The sequence below is a fragment of the Prionailurus bengalensis genome, chromosome C2, assembly GCF_016509475.1.
Source record: "Prionailurus bengalensis isolate Pbe53 chromosome C2, Fcat_Pben_1.1_paternal_pri, whole genome shotgun sequence".
NCBI lineage: Eukaryota > Metazoa > Chordata > Mammalia > Carnivora > Felidae > Prionailurus > Prionailurus bengalensis.
This window is the reverse complement of record NC_057350.1, coordinates 14,234,469-14,249,455: the sequence shown is the minus strand read 5'-3', so window position 1 is coordinate 14,249,455 and position 14,987 is coordinate 14,234,469. Positions and strand designations below refer to the sequence as shown.

Sequence of the window (14,987 nt, the reverse complement as noted above, 5' to 3'; positions counted from 1 at the left end):
TATCCTTCCCTCCTTCAGAAGCTTTCAAAGACACGGAACATAATGGAACAATGAATAGATTTTCATCAAACTGTAATTATTAGAATTCTTTTCCCTGTTTGTAGGATGTACCCATCCTAGACTAACTCAGAGCACACTCAGTCATCACATCAGATTTAGACTATCCCATGTGTTCCAGATTTAGACTATCCCATATATTCCATCTCTTGAGAGAAGGCTTAATTCTTCATCAGCAGGACACTTAATATACGGGGCATAGCCTCCATCCAGGGCTGTCCTCGGTGGCAAGGCCATCCTCCTTGGAATTTGACATGGTTTAGAGTCCTGGCTTAGGATCCTCACACTCAGACTTTGTGCACTCACCTTTGCCATGCATATGAGTCAGTGACTGGTTTTTCACTGCTGGTTGAATTTGAGTCTGAAATACATTTTCTATTGTAGGATCTAAAGGTGAGAGTTCTGGAATGGCACCTAAGAAAGGACACTGAAGTCAGACCCCAACAAACGGAAGGTTCTCAAACTCAAAAAGGACTGGGCCTCTCATCCCATTCTTGTATATGCACCAGGGAAGACACTAAAGGACACCATTAATCCCTACTCCTTCCTCTTTTCAACTGAAAATTGTGGCACCATTGATCATACCTAACACATAATGAATTTCTCTTCCCCTTTCTGCTTGGTTCTGCCCTTTCTGGCCATTCTTTCAACTTGATCAGTTCGTTTGACACCAAACATCAAAGTACCACCCCAAACTATCTCTTCAATATTTAATGAACCTTCATTCTCTTCCCCAGGAAGCTGTTTTATTCTCTCCAAGCAAATTATGTGTCTAAATTTGTCATAATTAATTTGTAAAATATTTATTAAAACCAACAAAATATATATACTCTGAGGGTAGGAAATTCATCTACAATTTTTCTACTGTGTATTCAGTGTGTAGGATGGTTCTCTTTCAAACACATTCAAAAGTGTTTGTCAATTAAATGACTTAAATCAATTTCTTCAAACTCATTTTATGCCAACAAATATACTAGCAAATCCATCCAATTCAGATGATATGATACCACGCTTTGCTTCTAACGTACCCTTTCCTTGGTTCTTTACACTTCAGCTGAGGCAGCTTCCAATTTCTCATGAATACCAGAAACTCTCTCTTCCATCACATTCATTCTTTAAGTGATCAGGCCACACCCCCTTCCCCTTGGCTTCTGTCACAATCTCCTAGGAGATGCCATCCCTCCTCATCCTCGTCTTTTCCCTGCACATGCATTATACCTACAGTGTGATTTCCAGGGCACAGTTCTGGAATACTGTGTGATTTGTGTTGGAGTGCTAGGGATATGAGATTTAGGTGGAGAAGACATTATATCGATGCATGTAAGAGAAGAAATGCTGGTATGATATCCAGAAAGAGACCCGGGTACATGAAATATATTGTCAGCCCAATTTTCAAGAGAGGCCATAACACCTCAAGAAAGGAGGCTTTCTCAAGAAAGAACAGAGACATTTGATAGAAGGAATGAAATATTTTTATTGAGAATAAGGGGTTTGCCCAAATGTGGGATGTTCGAATCCTTGCCACAGCCACAACACAGAATCCATATTAAGGGAGTAAGACCAACACTTTTTGGAAAACTGTTAGATGATACTCCATAGCCTCAACCACAAGATGCCATGCTACAAATGTTACTGGAGGTCAAATCTTCTATGACACATGCAATGTTCCCGATATATAAATCTTGGGGTATAGATCCTTGAATGAGCCTTCTCTTAAGGTGTGTCATTTCAGAAGCAAGTGGGGTTTGGACAGTGATGTTCTAGCAGCAAGAGGAATAACATCTTCTATAGAAAAATGGCCGGTAGCCACAGAAGTTGGAGCCATAGCCATAGCCACAGCCATATCCGGTGCCATAACCACAGCAGGAGCCATAGCCACAGCCGTATCCTGAGCCATAGCCACAGCCATAACGGAGGCCATAACCACAGCCATAATAGGGACCGCATCCGCAGCCATAGCCATATCCACAGCCATAGCCACAGGAGTTGCCATAGTTGCAACACATCTTGCCAAGAGAAGAGAATTCACGTGGGTTGTGGGAGGATGTGGTGAAGTGCGTGTCTTCTACTTGCTTTGGACCCTTATATACTGTCAGTAATAGCAGAGCATGTCACTCATCCCCTGACTTACCCAACAAATATGTAAGCAACTGTGCTGTGCCAGTCACTGTCAACAATCAACAATGTCTTGGGCAATGTAAGCTCATTATTAAGGAGACTCCAGGTTTATTAAAAACAGCATTTTATTTCATTCTTCCATAAAACATTTCTCGGTAGAATCATGTGCTCTAAGTAAAAGTAAAATCCATGTTCACAATCTCCGATCATTTAACAAGAAGGCTGAGGGATTTTTAGGAAATATTTCTCCTTCTTGATCTCTCCACACTTGTAAAACATCTACCTCTGTCCATAAGGAAAGAAAAATTCATCTCCTTTCTGGAATCATTGCAACATTTTACCAGGCTTCTTGCACCCACATACCTGCCGCAGATACCTACTGGCTCTGTGTGGTAAAACCTAGGATGATGCCCATTTCAGGACACAGAATAGCCCTCAACATCATTGAAATTCCTCATGTCAAATGGCAAAAGTGCTGAGATCAAGAAACCTAGCTTTGTAGCCTCACATCTATAAATGAGATTCTCTCTTTACTAGTGTCTATATCCAAATATTCCCTTTCTTCTCAACTAAACTGAAGTCCAACCTTTTATTCACCAGACATACAGTGGGGGGGGGGGGGGGATGTTGTTTGTTTGGTTGGTTGTGATGTTTTTGCTTATCTTCATTGTCTAGGTTACTATGTTCAGATTCAGGCAGAATCCAAAATTTAAATTACTTTTCACTGTAATAACTATGAAATCCTAGTTGGAAATGAGTACAAATCGGGTATCATTTCTTCTACTTCACACTCAAATTTCAACATCAAGAAATGAGTGTCATTCAGTCCTTTATTGAATGATTTCCACAGAGATTTTAATAAAACTGCTGATTTCCTTTTCGGAGAAGTTTCATTATTAGATATTTTTCCTCCGGTTGAGAATATTTCCTACTGTTTTTTCTTTCTAATATTGCTCATGGGTTATCTGATCACTCCACTATGTTTCATCCCTAACAACAAATATAACACATATATATCCCCTTACAAATGTTCTTTACCTTTAATTTTCCTACTTTTCCATCATTATTGAAATTCAAAACCATAAATTCCAATGCATGAGTTCCCTGGAATAGACATGATACTTTTTAAATAGCCACTCTCTGGTCACAATGCCCACAAACTATTGAAAAACACTTCCTATCTTTATTGCCTTATTTCTATACACTTCCATTAAGAGCTCAGGACACTGATGTTTAATGGCAGAAAAAGATCTTTTCTTCTGTGTGTCCTTGAATCATCGGTTAGTTCTAAGCATAGTGCCTGGCACATAATCTCAACTCAATATTTCTGCCAATAACAAACAGACACATTAAAACAAAACCATGTTCAAACGTTGGTATCACTTAGAATCTATAAGAATGTGGATATAGGTCATAATGTTCTCAATTCATTGAAGCCGAAAGTTCCAAATGTTCATGGCTAAAACAGTCACAAATTTCACCTTTTGAAGATATCTGTTAGTTTTCAAAGTTATTTCTCCAGATATACCAGTTATGTCATATGCCTAATAAATGATAAACCCTGTACTAGAAATAGAAAGTATGAGATACGTGCCTAATAAATGCTATTCTGCCCTCTTTCAGGTAGTGTTCAATGAAAATGAACCTCCTGAAACCGTAAGTTAGATGTTCAACAAACTGTAATGATTGGAATTGACTGTCCCTGTGTATACAATTTTCTCACCTCTGATTTATCCAGAGCACAGTCTCCAGAAATGACTTACAGATGTTCCATCTGTGAAAATTGTCCAGCTTTTGAAAGAACATCTCTTTCCTCGTCAGTAAGACACATTATATCCTGGGTGTAGTTTCCCTCCAGGACTGACCTTGATGGCAGAGCCATCTTCCTTGGAATTGGCCATGTCGTGGATTCCAGGAGCAAGGGTTCTCAGACCCAGACTTTGAGCAGTGACCCTTGTCATGGAGATGAGACATTGAGTCTTTTATTCTGCTGGTTGAAATTGTGTCTGAAAGACATTTTTTTTTGTAGGACCTAAATTTTGGAGGTCTACAACAAAGTAGTACAACAAAGTAGTACTCCCTCAAACTCATAAAATCAACTGGAACTATTAATCTCATTTTATATCTGCCCCATCAATGAGCCCATTTAAAGCACTAGCCTTTGTTCTTTTGCACTAAAAATTGTGGCACCACTGATCATACCCAAAACTCATGATTTTCTCTTTCCCCTTTACATTTACAACTGTCCTTTGTAGTATTTTCTTGAAAGTGACATCAGTTCATTTGAACAAAATGTCAGAAAACCTCCTTAAATTAATTCTGCAAAACTTAAACGTGCACTCTCTACCCAAGGATGCTGTTTTATTCACACCATAGAAATTATCTCTCTAAATTTATCTGATTAATTCTTCTTCTAATTCTTCTTCTTCTTCTTCTTCTTCTTCTTCTTCTTCTTCTTCTTCCTTTTTTTTTTATTAACCTACTAGAATGGAACCACTCTGAGAGCAAGAAATTCAGCTATAACTTTTCTACTGTGACTTCAGGGTGTAAGACAGTTCCCTTTCAAAAACATTCAAAACGGGGGCGCCTGGGTGGCACAGTCGGTTAAGCGTCCGACTTCAGCCAGGTCACGATCTTGCGGTCTGTGAGTTCGAGCCCCGCGTCAGGCTCTGGGCTGATGGCTCAGAGCCTGGAGCCTGTTTCCGATTCTGTGTCTCCCTCTCTCTCTGCCCCTCCCCCGTTCATGCTCTGTCTCTCTCTGTCCCAAAAAATAAATAAACGTTGAAAAAAAATTAAAAAAAAACAAACATTCCAAACGATTTGTCAATTAATTGACTTAAATCAATTTACTCAAACTCAATATATGCCAACAGATATATTTGGACTTACTTCATAATGCAGATGATTGATACCATATTTTTCATTTACTTTGTATTTCCTTAGTTCTTTTTACCTCAGCTGAGGCTGCTTATAATTTCTCATTAATCCTAGAAACTCTCTCTTCCATTCCATTCATCCTTGAAGCACTCAGGCCACACCTCCTCTCCCTTGGACTTGTGTCACAATCTCCTGAAGAGGTGTTGTAACTCCCCCTTACCTGTTCAACTCCATTCTAAATACAGTGTGATTTCAAGAACACAGTTCTTATATTGTGTGATTTGTGTTGTGGTGTTAGGGATACAAGAAATAGTTGGAGAAGTCATTATCTCTGATGCACATAAGAGAAGAAATGCTTGTATTATGTCAAGGAAGAGCCTTCATATTCATGAAATATGTTGTCAGTCCAATTATCAAGAGAGGATACAACATCTCAAAAAAGGAGTAATTCACAAACAAAAACACAGAGATGTGTTACAAGCAAAGAACCATTTTTATTGAGAATATGGGATTTGTTAAATGTGGGATGAAAGAATCATTGCCACAATCACAACACAGAATCTAGATTAGGGGAGTAAAGACCAACATTTGGAAAATAGTCAGATAATACTACACAGCCTCAAGCCAGAAGATGTCATCCCACAAATGTTCACCTGAGGTCAAAAATCCTATGAAGCATGCAATTACTTGGAAATATAAATCTTGGGAATGGATCCATGAATCAGCCCTCTATTAAGGCGTGTCATTTCAAAAGCAAGTGGGGCTTGGACAGTGATGTTCTAGCAGCAAGAGGAATAACATCTTCTATAGAAAAATGGCCGGTAGCCACAGAAGTTGGAGCCATAGCCATAGCCACAGCCATATCCGGTGCCATAACCACAGCAGGAGCCATAGCCACAGCCATATCCTGAGCCATAGCCACAGCCATAACGGAGGCCATAACCACAGCCATAACAGGGACCGCATCCGCAGCCATAGCCATATCCACAGCCATAGCCACAGGAGTTGCCATAGTTGCAACACATCTTGCCAAGAGAAGAGAATTCACGTGGGTTGTGGGAGGATGTGGTGAAGTGCGTGTCTTCTACTTGCTTTGGACCCTTATATACTGTCAGTAATTAGCAGAGCATGTCACTCATCCCCTGACTTACCCAACAAATATGTAAGCAACTGTGTTGTTCCAGTCACTGTCAACAATCAATAATGTCTTGGGTAACGTGAGCTCATTAATATGGAGACTCCAGTTTTATTTAAAGAACAGCATTTTAATTCACTCTGCCAAAAAAAAAATATTTCAGGAGAATCATGTGCTTTAGGTAAAACTGGAATCATGTTTACAACGTCCTATCTTATAACATACTTTATATAATAAGGCTGAGGGAAATTTTGGAAAGTTTTGTCCTCCTTTATCTTTCCACACTCCCAAAATATCTACCTCTGCCCACAAGGAAAGAAATACTTCATCTCCTTCCTGGAAACATTGCAACATCTTGCCAGGATTCTGACATCCAGATACCTACTGCAGATACCTACTAGCTGCATGTGGGAGAAATGAGGGAAGACTCTAATCCCAAGCCACAGAACAAACCCCAACAACAATGAAATATTTGCTATACTATGCCAATAGTGTTGAGATCTAGAAACCTTGGTTTATAACCTTGCATCTATAGCTTCTCTATTTATTGGTGTCTAATTCCAAATATTTCCTTTCTCTTCAGGTAAACCAAATATAGAAGCATTCCATCACCAGACATGAAGTCAAGAAAAAAACAGGAAGAAAGAAAGAAAGAAAGAAAGAAAGAAAGAAAGAAAGAAAGAAAGAAAAGAAGGAGGGAGGGAGGGAAGGAAGGAGGGAAGGAAGGAGGGAAGGAAGGGGGGAAGGGAGAAATGAAGGTGTCTCTTTTTTGTTTGTATGGTTGTTTCTTGGGATGTTTTTGCTTATCTTCATTGTCTAGGCTTTACATCAATCACCATTTTATGAATATGGCAGAATCCAAAATTTGTATTACTTTTTAATGTGACAACTATAAAATCCAAGCTGGAAGAAGAGTACAAATTCAGGAATATTATTCCCTCTACTCCACACTAAAATTTTCCAACAAAGAAATGTGTGACATCCAGTCTTTTATTAAATGCTTTCAACTGGGAATTTCATAAAACTGCTGATTTCCTTTCCTGTGATCCTTCCTTAGTAGACATTTTTCCTTCACTTGACAGTATTTCCTATTACTTTTTCTAATACTGGTCACTGGTCTATCTGATCACTCTGCTGTGATTCATCCCTTACAGGAAGTTTAAGGAAACTATATCCATTACAATTGTTCTTTGACTTAATTTTCTCTACTTTTCTACCATTCTTGAAATTCACAGCTATAAACTCTAATGCACAAAATCCCTAGAATACACACTTGTTTTTCTAACACCCTCTTTCTTGTCACAATACTCCTGAACTATTGGAAAAGTTTTCTAGCTTTAATTGCATTATTTCTAGTACCTTTCCATTCAGATCTCTGGATACAGATCCATTACGGCAGAAGAAATCATCAGTATCACCAGTAGGTAGAGTTCCTGGCACATAATTTGAAATCAGTCAATATTTCCCCAATTAAAAAATGAATTAAAACAAAAATGTGTTCAAACGTTGGTGTGCATTTAGTAGTTATAAGATAATTCAATGTATTATCACAATGTTCTTAATCCATTCAAGCTGAGAGTCACAAATGTTCTTTGAGTGAGCCTCAAATTTCACATTTGGAGATAGTCGTCGGTTTATGAACACATTTTTCCTGTTGTATAAATTTTCTTATATACCTAATAAATGATTAACCCTTTACTGGATTTGTAAATTATTATACACGTGCCTAATTTGATATTCTTCCCTCTTTCAGAAAGCCTTCAAAGACAAGAACATAATGAAACAATGAGTAAATTTTTAACAAACTGTAATTATTAGCATTCCTTTCTGCTGTTTGTAAGTGGTACCCACCTCAGATTAACCCAGAGCACAGTCAGTCCCCAGAAATGACTTACAAATATCCTATCTATGAAAACTATTCAACCCTTAAAAGAAGCCTTATTTATTCATCAGCAAGACACATTATATCCTGGGCATAACCTCACTTCAGGGCTGTCCTTGATGACAGAGCCATCTTCCTTGGAATTGGCCGTGTTTTAGTCTCCTAGCTCCAAGTTCCTCAGATCCAAACTTTGTGCAGTGACCCTTGTCATGGAGATGAGACAATGACTCATTTTTCCTATTGGTGGAAATTGAGTCTGAAAAGACATTTTCTGATGTAGGGTCAAATGTTAGAGATTTGGAAAGTCACACAGGGATAGAACAGTGAAGTCAGAACCTAACAAAGTAGTCAGCCCTCAAGCTCAGAAAATCAACTGGGACTATTAATCTCATTCTTATATGTGCCCCAAACAAAGAGAGCTCATTTAAATCACTAGATCATTGCTCTTTTCTACCAAAAATTGTGGCACCACTGATCATACCCAAGACTTAATGAATTTCTCTTTCCTCTTTATACCTACAGCTGTTCATTCTAGTATTTCTTTCAATGGGCATTAATTTTACACAAAATGTCAAAATACCTCCTTGAACTAACTCTCCAATACTTCATCCTGCACTCTCTTCCCAAGGATGCTGTTTTATTCCCTCCATAGGAATTATCTCTCTAAATTTATCCAAATTAATTCTTTTTTTTTTAATTTTCACTTACTAGAATGGAAATGCTCTGACAGCAGGAATCCTGTCTACAATTTTGCTCCTGTATCTTCAGCATGTAGGATAGTTCCCTTTAATAAACATTCTAAACTATTTGTGAGTTAAGTGACTGAAATCAATTTCCTCACTCTCAATATATGCCAACAAATACATCCGGACTTCCATTAAAATACAGAGGATACAATACCACATCTTTCTTCTAAATTATCCTTTCCTTAGTTCATCAGACACCTGAGTCCATTTCTAATTTCTCATTAATCCTGGAAACTCTCTCTTCCACTCCATTCATCCTTGAAGTACTCAGGCCACACCTCCTCTCCCTTGAGCTTGTGTCACAACCTCCTGAAGAGATGTCATTCCTCCTTATCTTTCCCCTCCACCTCCATTCTAGATACACTGTGATATCCAGGTGACAGTTCTGAAATACTATGTGATTTGTGTTGGGTTTTGAGGACCTTAGCAAGAGGAATATGAGAAACAGGTGAAGAAGACATTTTCTCTGATTCACCTATGAGTAGTAATGCTTGTATTATATCAAGGAAGAGCCCCAGGTTCATGAAACACTGTCAGCCCAATTTTCAATAGAAGCCATAACACCTGAAAAAAGGAGTAATTCACAAGCAAGAACACAGAGACGTGTTAGAAGCAAAGAACCATTTTATTGAGAATAAAGGATTTGCCCAACTGCAGGGTGTTAGGATTGTTGCCACGGTCACAATGCAGAATCCAGATTAAGGAAGTAAAGACCAATATATGAAAAAAAGTAAGATGATACTATACACCCGCAAGATGCCATCCTACAATAGCTGACCAGTGGTCAAAGCCTCTGTGAAGCATACAATTTCTTGAATACAGAAATCTTGGGGTATGGATCCTTGACTCAGCCCTCTATTAAGGTGTGTCATTTCAGAAGCAAATGTGGCTTGGACAGTGATGTGCTAGCAGCAAGAAGAATAACATCTTCTATAGCAAAATGGCCGGTAGCCACAGAAACCAGAGCCATAGCCACAGCCACAGCCATATCTGGTGCCATAGCCACAGCAGGAGCCATAGCCACAGCCATAACCTGAGCCATATCCACAGCCAGAGCCACAGCCATACCAGGAGCCATATCCACAGCCACATCCCCTACCATAGCCACAGCCATAGCTTGTTCCATAACCACAGCCATAATAGGGGCCATATCCACAGCCATAGCCACAGGAGCTGCCATAGTTGCAACACATGTTGTTGTCAAGAGAAGAGAATTCACGTGGGTTGTGAGAGGATGTGGTGAACTGTGTGTCTGCTACTAGCCGTGGACCTTTATATACTGTCAATGATTGGCAGAGCATGCCATTCATCCCTTGACGTTCCCAACAAACATGTAAGTAGTTGTGGTGTGCCAGGCACCGTGAACAATCAATAATGGCTTGGGATAAATGAGCTCATTATTTTTGGACACTCTTGTTTTATTTAAAGAACAGCATTTTAATGCACTCTGCCAAAGAATCGTCTCACTAGAATCATGTGCTGTCCATAAAACTGATACTCGCCTTCACAACCTCCTATCCTTCAATATATATAACAAGGCTGAGGGGAATAGAAAAATTCTGCCCCTCTTTTTTTTTAAGTTTATTCATTTATTTTTGAGAAAGAATGAGAAAGCAGGAGAAAGCAGAGAGAGGGAGAGAAAGAATGTGAAGTAGCCTCTACACTGTCATCGCAGAGCCCAAAGCTAGAACTCACAAACCTTGAGATTATGACCTGAGCCCAAGTCAGACACTTAACCAACTGAGCCACCCAGGTGCACCTGTAACTCCTGATCTCTTCTCTTTTGTAAAATAGCTGCCTCTGCCAATAGGGAAGAAAATAACTCCTATCTCCTTTCTGGAATCCTTGCTACTTTCTGCCAGGCTTTTCCCACTCACCCTCAACTTCCATTCCTCCACCCCTTTGTTCAATCCTCCTCAAATCCCAAGAAGCAGTTCAACATCTGATAATTCATTCACTTTCACTGGGACACTGACTATTAATAAGTTTGGAGAACTGTGCTATATATGCGTGTATCTTCTTATATGTTCTTCTTCCATATACCAGGCAAACTGAGGTCCTGGGGAGTAGGGCAGCCCTCCTTTTCTGTCTCATTTTCTGTGGCTACGTAAGTGTCTTGCAGTTTATTTGGATGAGAAAACAGAATGCCTCAGTTAAACCAAAAATGAAACTTTTTTTTCCAGTGCAGATCTTATCAGAGTTTCATATCATGAGGTACCAGTGCCTTCCTTCAATTTAATAAACCAGTTTTTCCTTCTCCTACCACTATTGTTCCTTGCACATTTAGTTCAGAAGCAGAAGAGTGAATAACTTTAAGATACCTACAGCAAAAGCCCGCTCTCAATTCCCGACACTGTCATGACACAAAGTAGCACACAAACTTTTACCCCTATTTATATGTACATTTCACTCTACTCATTCAAAGTTCCCAAGATTACCCAGTTGACAGAAGGTCTCAGTCTTTGACAAAAATGCTCATTGTGATTTTGAAATACAATATGTATGTCCCCTTTCTTCCAAATTACTCTATCATACTTGCCTTCTCAACATACAAAAGAGGAAAGTGTGTGTCCTTTCTAATGCCAGTAATATTTTCTGGCTACCCTTAATTCTCAGTTAATAAAACTTTCCTTTACACTCAGGTCTGTAATCACTTCCTACACAAAGCTTTTCCTTGCTGCTACTGTCTGGATTGAATGATCTTCCTCTTTGCTCCTATATGCAGACATATGTCATAGCACTTGCCAAGATTTCTTGAAACTACTTTTTTTTGTTGTTTTTACTAATGATATTCTAGAGGAAGTACTGTCCCTTCAATGTTGGAACCTTTGGGCAGAGCTGGTGTTTGGTCCACATTTTATACAAGAAGATTTAAGGATCAGTGGAAGTTAAAGTATAAACCCAAATTGCAGCCACATCTGAGAGAAAGAAATGTAGCAAGGTGTTTTGATGCCACACTGAATAAATAGTCTTTCTACCGAAGATTAAAAGATGATCAGGATTGGGGCACCTAAATGGCTCAGTCGGTTAAGTGTCTGACTCTTGATTTCGTCTCACGTCATGATCTCATGTTTCATGAGATGAAATCCCTAGTCGGGCTCTGCTCTGTCAGCACGGAGCCTGCTTGGGATTCTCTTTCTCCTCTCTCTCTGCCCCTCCCCGACTCACACTGTCTCTCTCTCTTTCTCTCAAAGTAAATCAATAATTTTTTTTAATGACCAGGATACAGAAAATAGCACTTGCTTGTTTATTTTTAGCCTTCAAATTTCTACCACATTCCAGAAATGTCTACTATGTATGACTTCTTTCCCTATTTTCTCTAATTTTTTGATTGATTTTCATACCCTCAGCTGAACCTCTGTCATTTTTCAAGAAGACACCTATAATTAGCACTTGGATCAGATACATATATACATACATGTAGATGTATAGATACACACACATACATACGTGTGTGTGTGTGTGTGTGTATAACTTCAATACCATCCATACATTACCTCAATCACAAAATTCCATGTGCAACACAACTCAGCACTCCACAGCAAAATATCCTTCTGATATCCTAAAAGTAACTGGGATAAGCAAAGAATTCATGGGAAAAATATACCCTTCAAGGAACCTCAATTCTGCATCCCTATCACCAAAAACTTACAAAATTCATCCCTATCCATAATACAGTAAAGCTAGAGTTGAATACTGATTTTCAGAATTCCTCAGACTCCTTTTTTCCCTCCCTGGCCCCTTCCTCAGACTTGTTATCCTGTATGATTTTCCATACAGTGATCCGGTTAGGTTCGGTTAGTGGCAAGTGATCAGAAGGACACTTGCTCCAAGTTCTTGACATTTCAGAAAAAGATTTAGAACATAGCAGAAAATGAGGTGCTCTGCAGGACTCAGCATCATGTCTTGCCCAGCCTTTCCTTCTCACCTTGTTTCTTCCACGCGGTAATCCACTGTCAATGACACTCTTCATGTAGGTACATCTTGTTGGAATCAAGCAAATGGGAAAATGGGAAAATACCTATTCTATTGCCTCCTTTTGCACTTGCATTCAATTGCCATATCAGAAGGACTCGCATTTAAACTCCATAAACTTCCATTTAAAAGAATATAAACTCTAGGGTCACGTGGGTGGCTCAGTTGGTTAAGCGTCTGATTTCCACTCAAGTCTTGATCTCCTGGTTTGGTTCGTGAGTTCGAGCCCCACTTCAGACTCTGTGCTGACAGTGTGGAGCCTGCTTGGGATTCTCGCTCTCATCTCTCTCTGCCCCTCTCCCACTTACGCTTTATCTCTCTCTCTCTTTCAAAATAAATAAATAAACTTTTAAAATATATATATGTAAATTATAAAGACAACTGGTTATTGAAGCAAACTTAGGAAGACCACACACCCCGCCTGCAGGATGTGGAGGGTTAAAGAAACAATATCAGGACCTCCAGTGCTTTGGTCCTTGCATACATAGTCCCTCCCAGCTTTTTAGTCCCAGAAACTCTGTAGCCCTAAAAATTCTAACACTGTATTTAATCCAAAGAACAGGCCTACACATCTATTTACCTGCATCCCATCTTCCAGGGGAAATACATTAAATTTTCACTTGACCTAACCAGAATCCCATTGTTTTTCTAATTGAGTTTTTCTCATCTCTGCACGTAGTTCTAAAATTACAATAGTTTGTAAATAACTTATACATTTGTGTTGACTGCTTTGCTTGCGAAACATTCCTTCAGCAACTTAGCTGAATTCCACAGACACTAAGTAAGCACATGCCACAGCCAAGGTGCTGTCTTGGGAACTGGGAATTTGCAAAGATGGTCACACATTCTTATCCCAGGATTAAGCATCTGCACATATAAAGAGACTCCTCAAAAGAAGGAGATCTAGTGGTTCTCTCTGGGCCATCCTACATTTTAACTGTCTCTACTGTCTCTACTCATCCACTTTCCACACCACAAGAGAAACAAACTATGAACCTATTAGCACATCCGTATCAGTAGTTGTCAACCTGTGAGTGATTTTGCCTCTTGGAATCTTGGAGACAATTGACAATATCTAGACAGGTGGTCAACTGCCAAGGCTTCGGTGTGGTTGGATGCTACTGGCATGTAGTGGTAGAAACTGGGGATGCTGCAAATTCTTCAGGGCACAGAACAGCCTCAACAACAATGAAATAGCTGGTCCAAAATATCAATAGTACTGGGATCTAGAAACTCTGGTTTATAGTTATGCATCTACACATAAGCTTCTATACCTGTAAGTGTATAAATCCAAATATACCCTTTCTTCTCATTCTATATCAAACATCTGACCTTTCTATAAACAATATGCAATCATAGGGGTGCCTGGATGTCTCAGTCAGTTAAGTGTGTGGCTTCAGCTCAGGTCATGATCTCATGGTTTGTGAGTTCAACCTCGTGTCAGGATCTGTGCTGACAGCACAAAGCCTGTTTGGGATTCTCTTTCTCTCTCTCAATCTCTCTCTCTCTCTGCCCCTTCCCCACTGGCTTTTATGCATGTGCTCACAGTCTCTCTCTCTCTCTCTCTCTCCCTCTGTCTCTCAAAATAAACAAACACACCTTTAAATATATATATATATATATATATATATATATATATAGTCATAAAAAGTGGGGTTTTGTTTGTGGAAGATATTTTGGCTAATCTTACAAAAAAGTGGGATTTTGTTTGTTTGTTTGTTTGTTTGTGGAAGAGTTTTTAGCTTATCTTACTTGTCTAGATTTTACTTAAATCACCATTTTCAGAATCAAACAGAATACAAAATTTAAATTTACTATAACAACTATTAAATCCAAGTTGGAAAGGAGTACAAACTATGAAAGATCATTCATTGTGCTGAATACTCGAACATCAAGGGCAAGGGGAAGAGTGGCAATTCAGAACTTCATTGACAACCTTCAACAGGGATCTTTACAAAACTGTCAATTTCACTTTTTGAGAACTTCTATTAATAAACATTTTTTCTTCAGTCAATAAGCCTTCTTTTTTTTTGAATATTTTCCACTGGTCTAATCTGATCACTCTCTATGTTTCATCTTAATAATAAACTTAAAGAAAATACATTCCATTCCACTTACCTTCAGTTTCTTTCCTTATCTTTCATCCTTGAAATTCAAAATTATAAATTGTGCTTCACAAATTCTTTAGAATAGACCA

General features: G+C 38.9%; 3 protein-coding genes across 3 annotated transcripts; all 3 read right to left on the bottom strand.

The window, feature by feature from the left end:
- Positions 1–1,511: 1,511 nt before the first annotated feature.
- LOC122492290 (keratin-associated protein 6-2-like) lies at positions 1,512–2,101 on the bottom strand. The gene has a single exon (XM_043596002.1). The coding sequence runs from the start codon at positions 2,061–2,063 to the stop codon at positions 1,818–1,820; it is 246 nt and encodes an 81-aa protein (XP_043451937.1). The 5' UTR covers positions 2,064–2,101; the 3' UTR covers positions 1,512–1,817.
- A 3,421-nt stretch (positions 2,102–5,522) lies between these two features.
- Positions 5,523–6,115, bottom strand: LOC122492289 (keratin-associated protein 6-2-like). Its single transcript, XM_043596001.1, has one exon. The coding sequence runs from the start codon at positions 6,075–6,077 to the stop codon at positions 5,832–5,834; it is 246 nt and encodes an 81-aa protein (XP_043451936.1). The 5' UTR covers positions 6,078–6,115; the 3' UTR covers positions 5,523–5,831.
- A 3,366-nt stretch (positions 6,116–9,481) lies between these two features.
- LOC122492288 (keratin-associated protein 21-1-like) lies at positions 9,482–10,049 on the bottom strand. The gene has a single exon (XM_043596000.1). It carries the CDS (start codon positions 10,006–10,008, stop codon positions 9,721–9,723), a length of 288 nt encoding a protein of 95 aa, XP_043451935.1. The 5' UTR covers positions 10,009–10,049; the 3' UTR covers positions 9,482–9,720.
- Between the last annotated feature and the right edge of the window lie 4,938 nt (positions 10,050–14,987).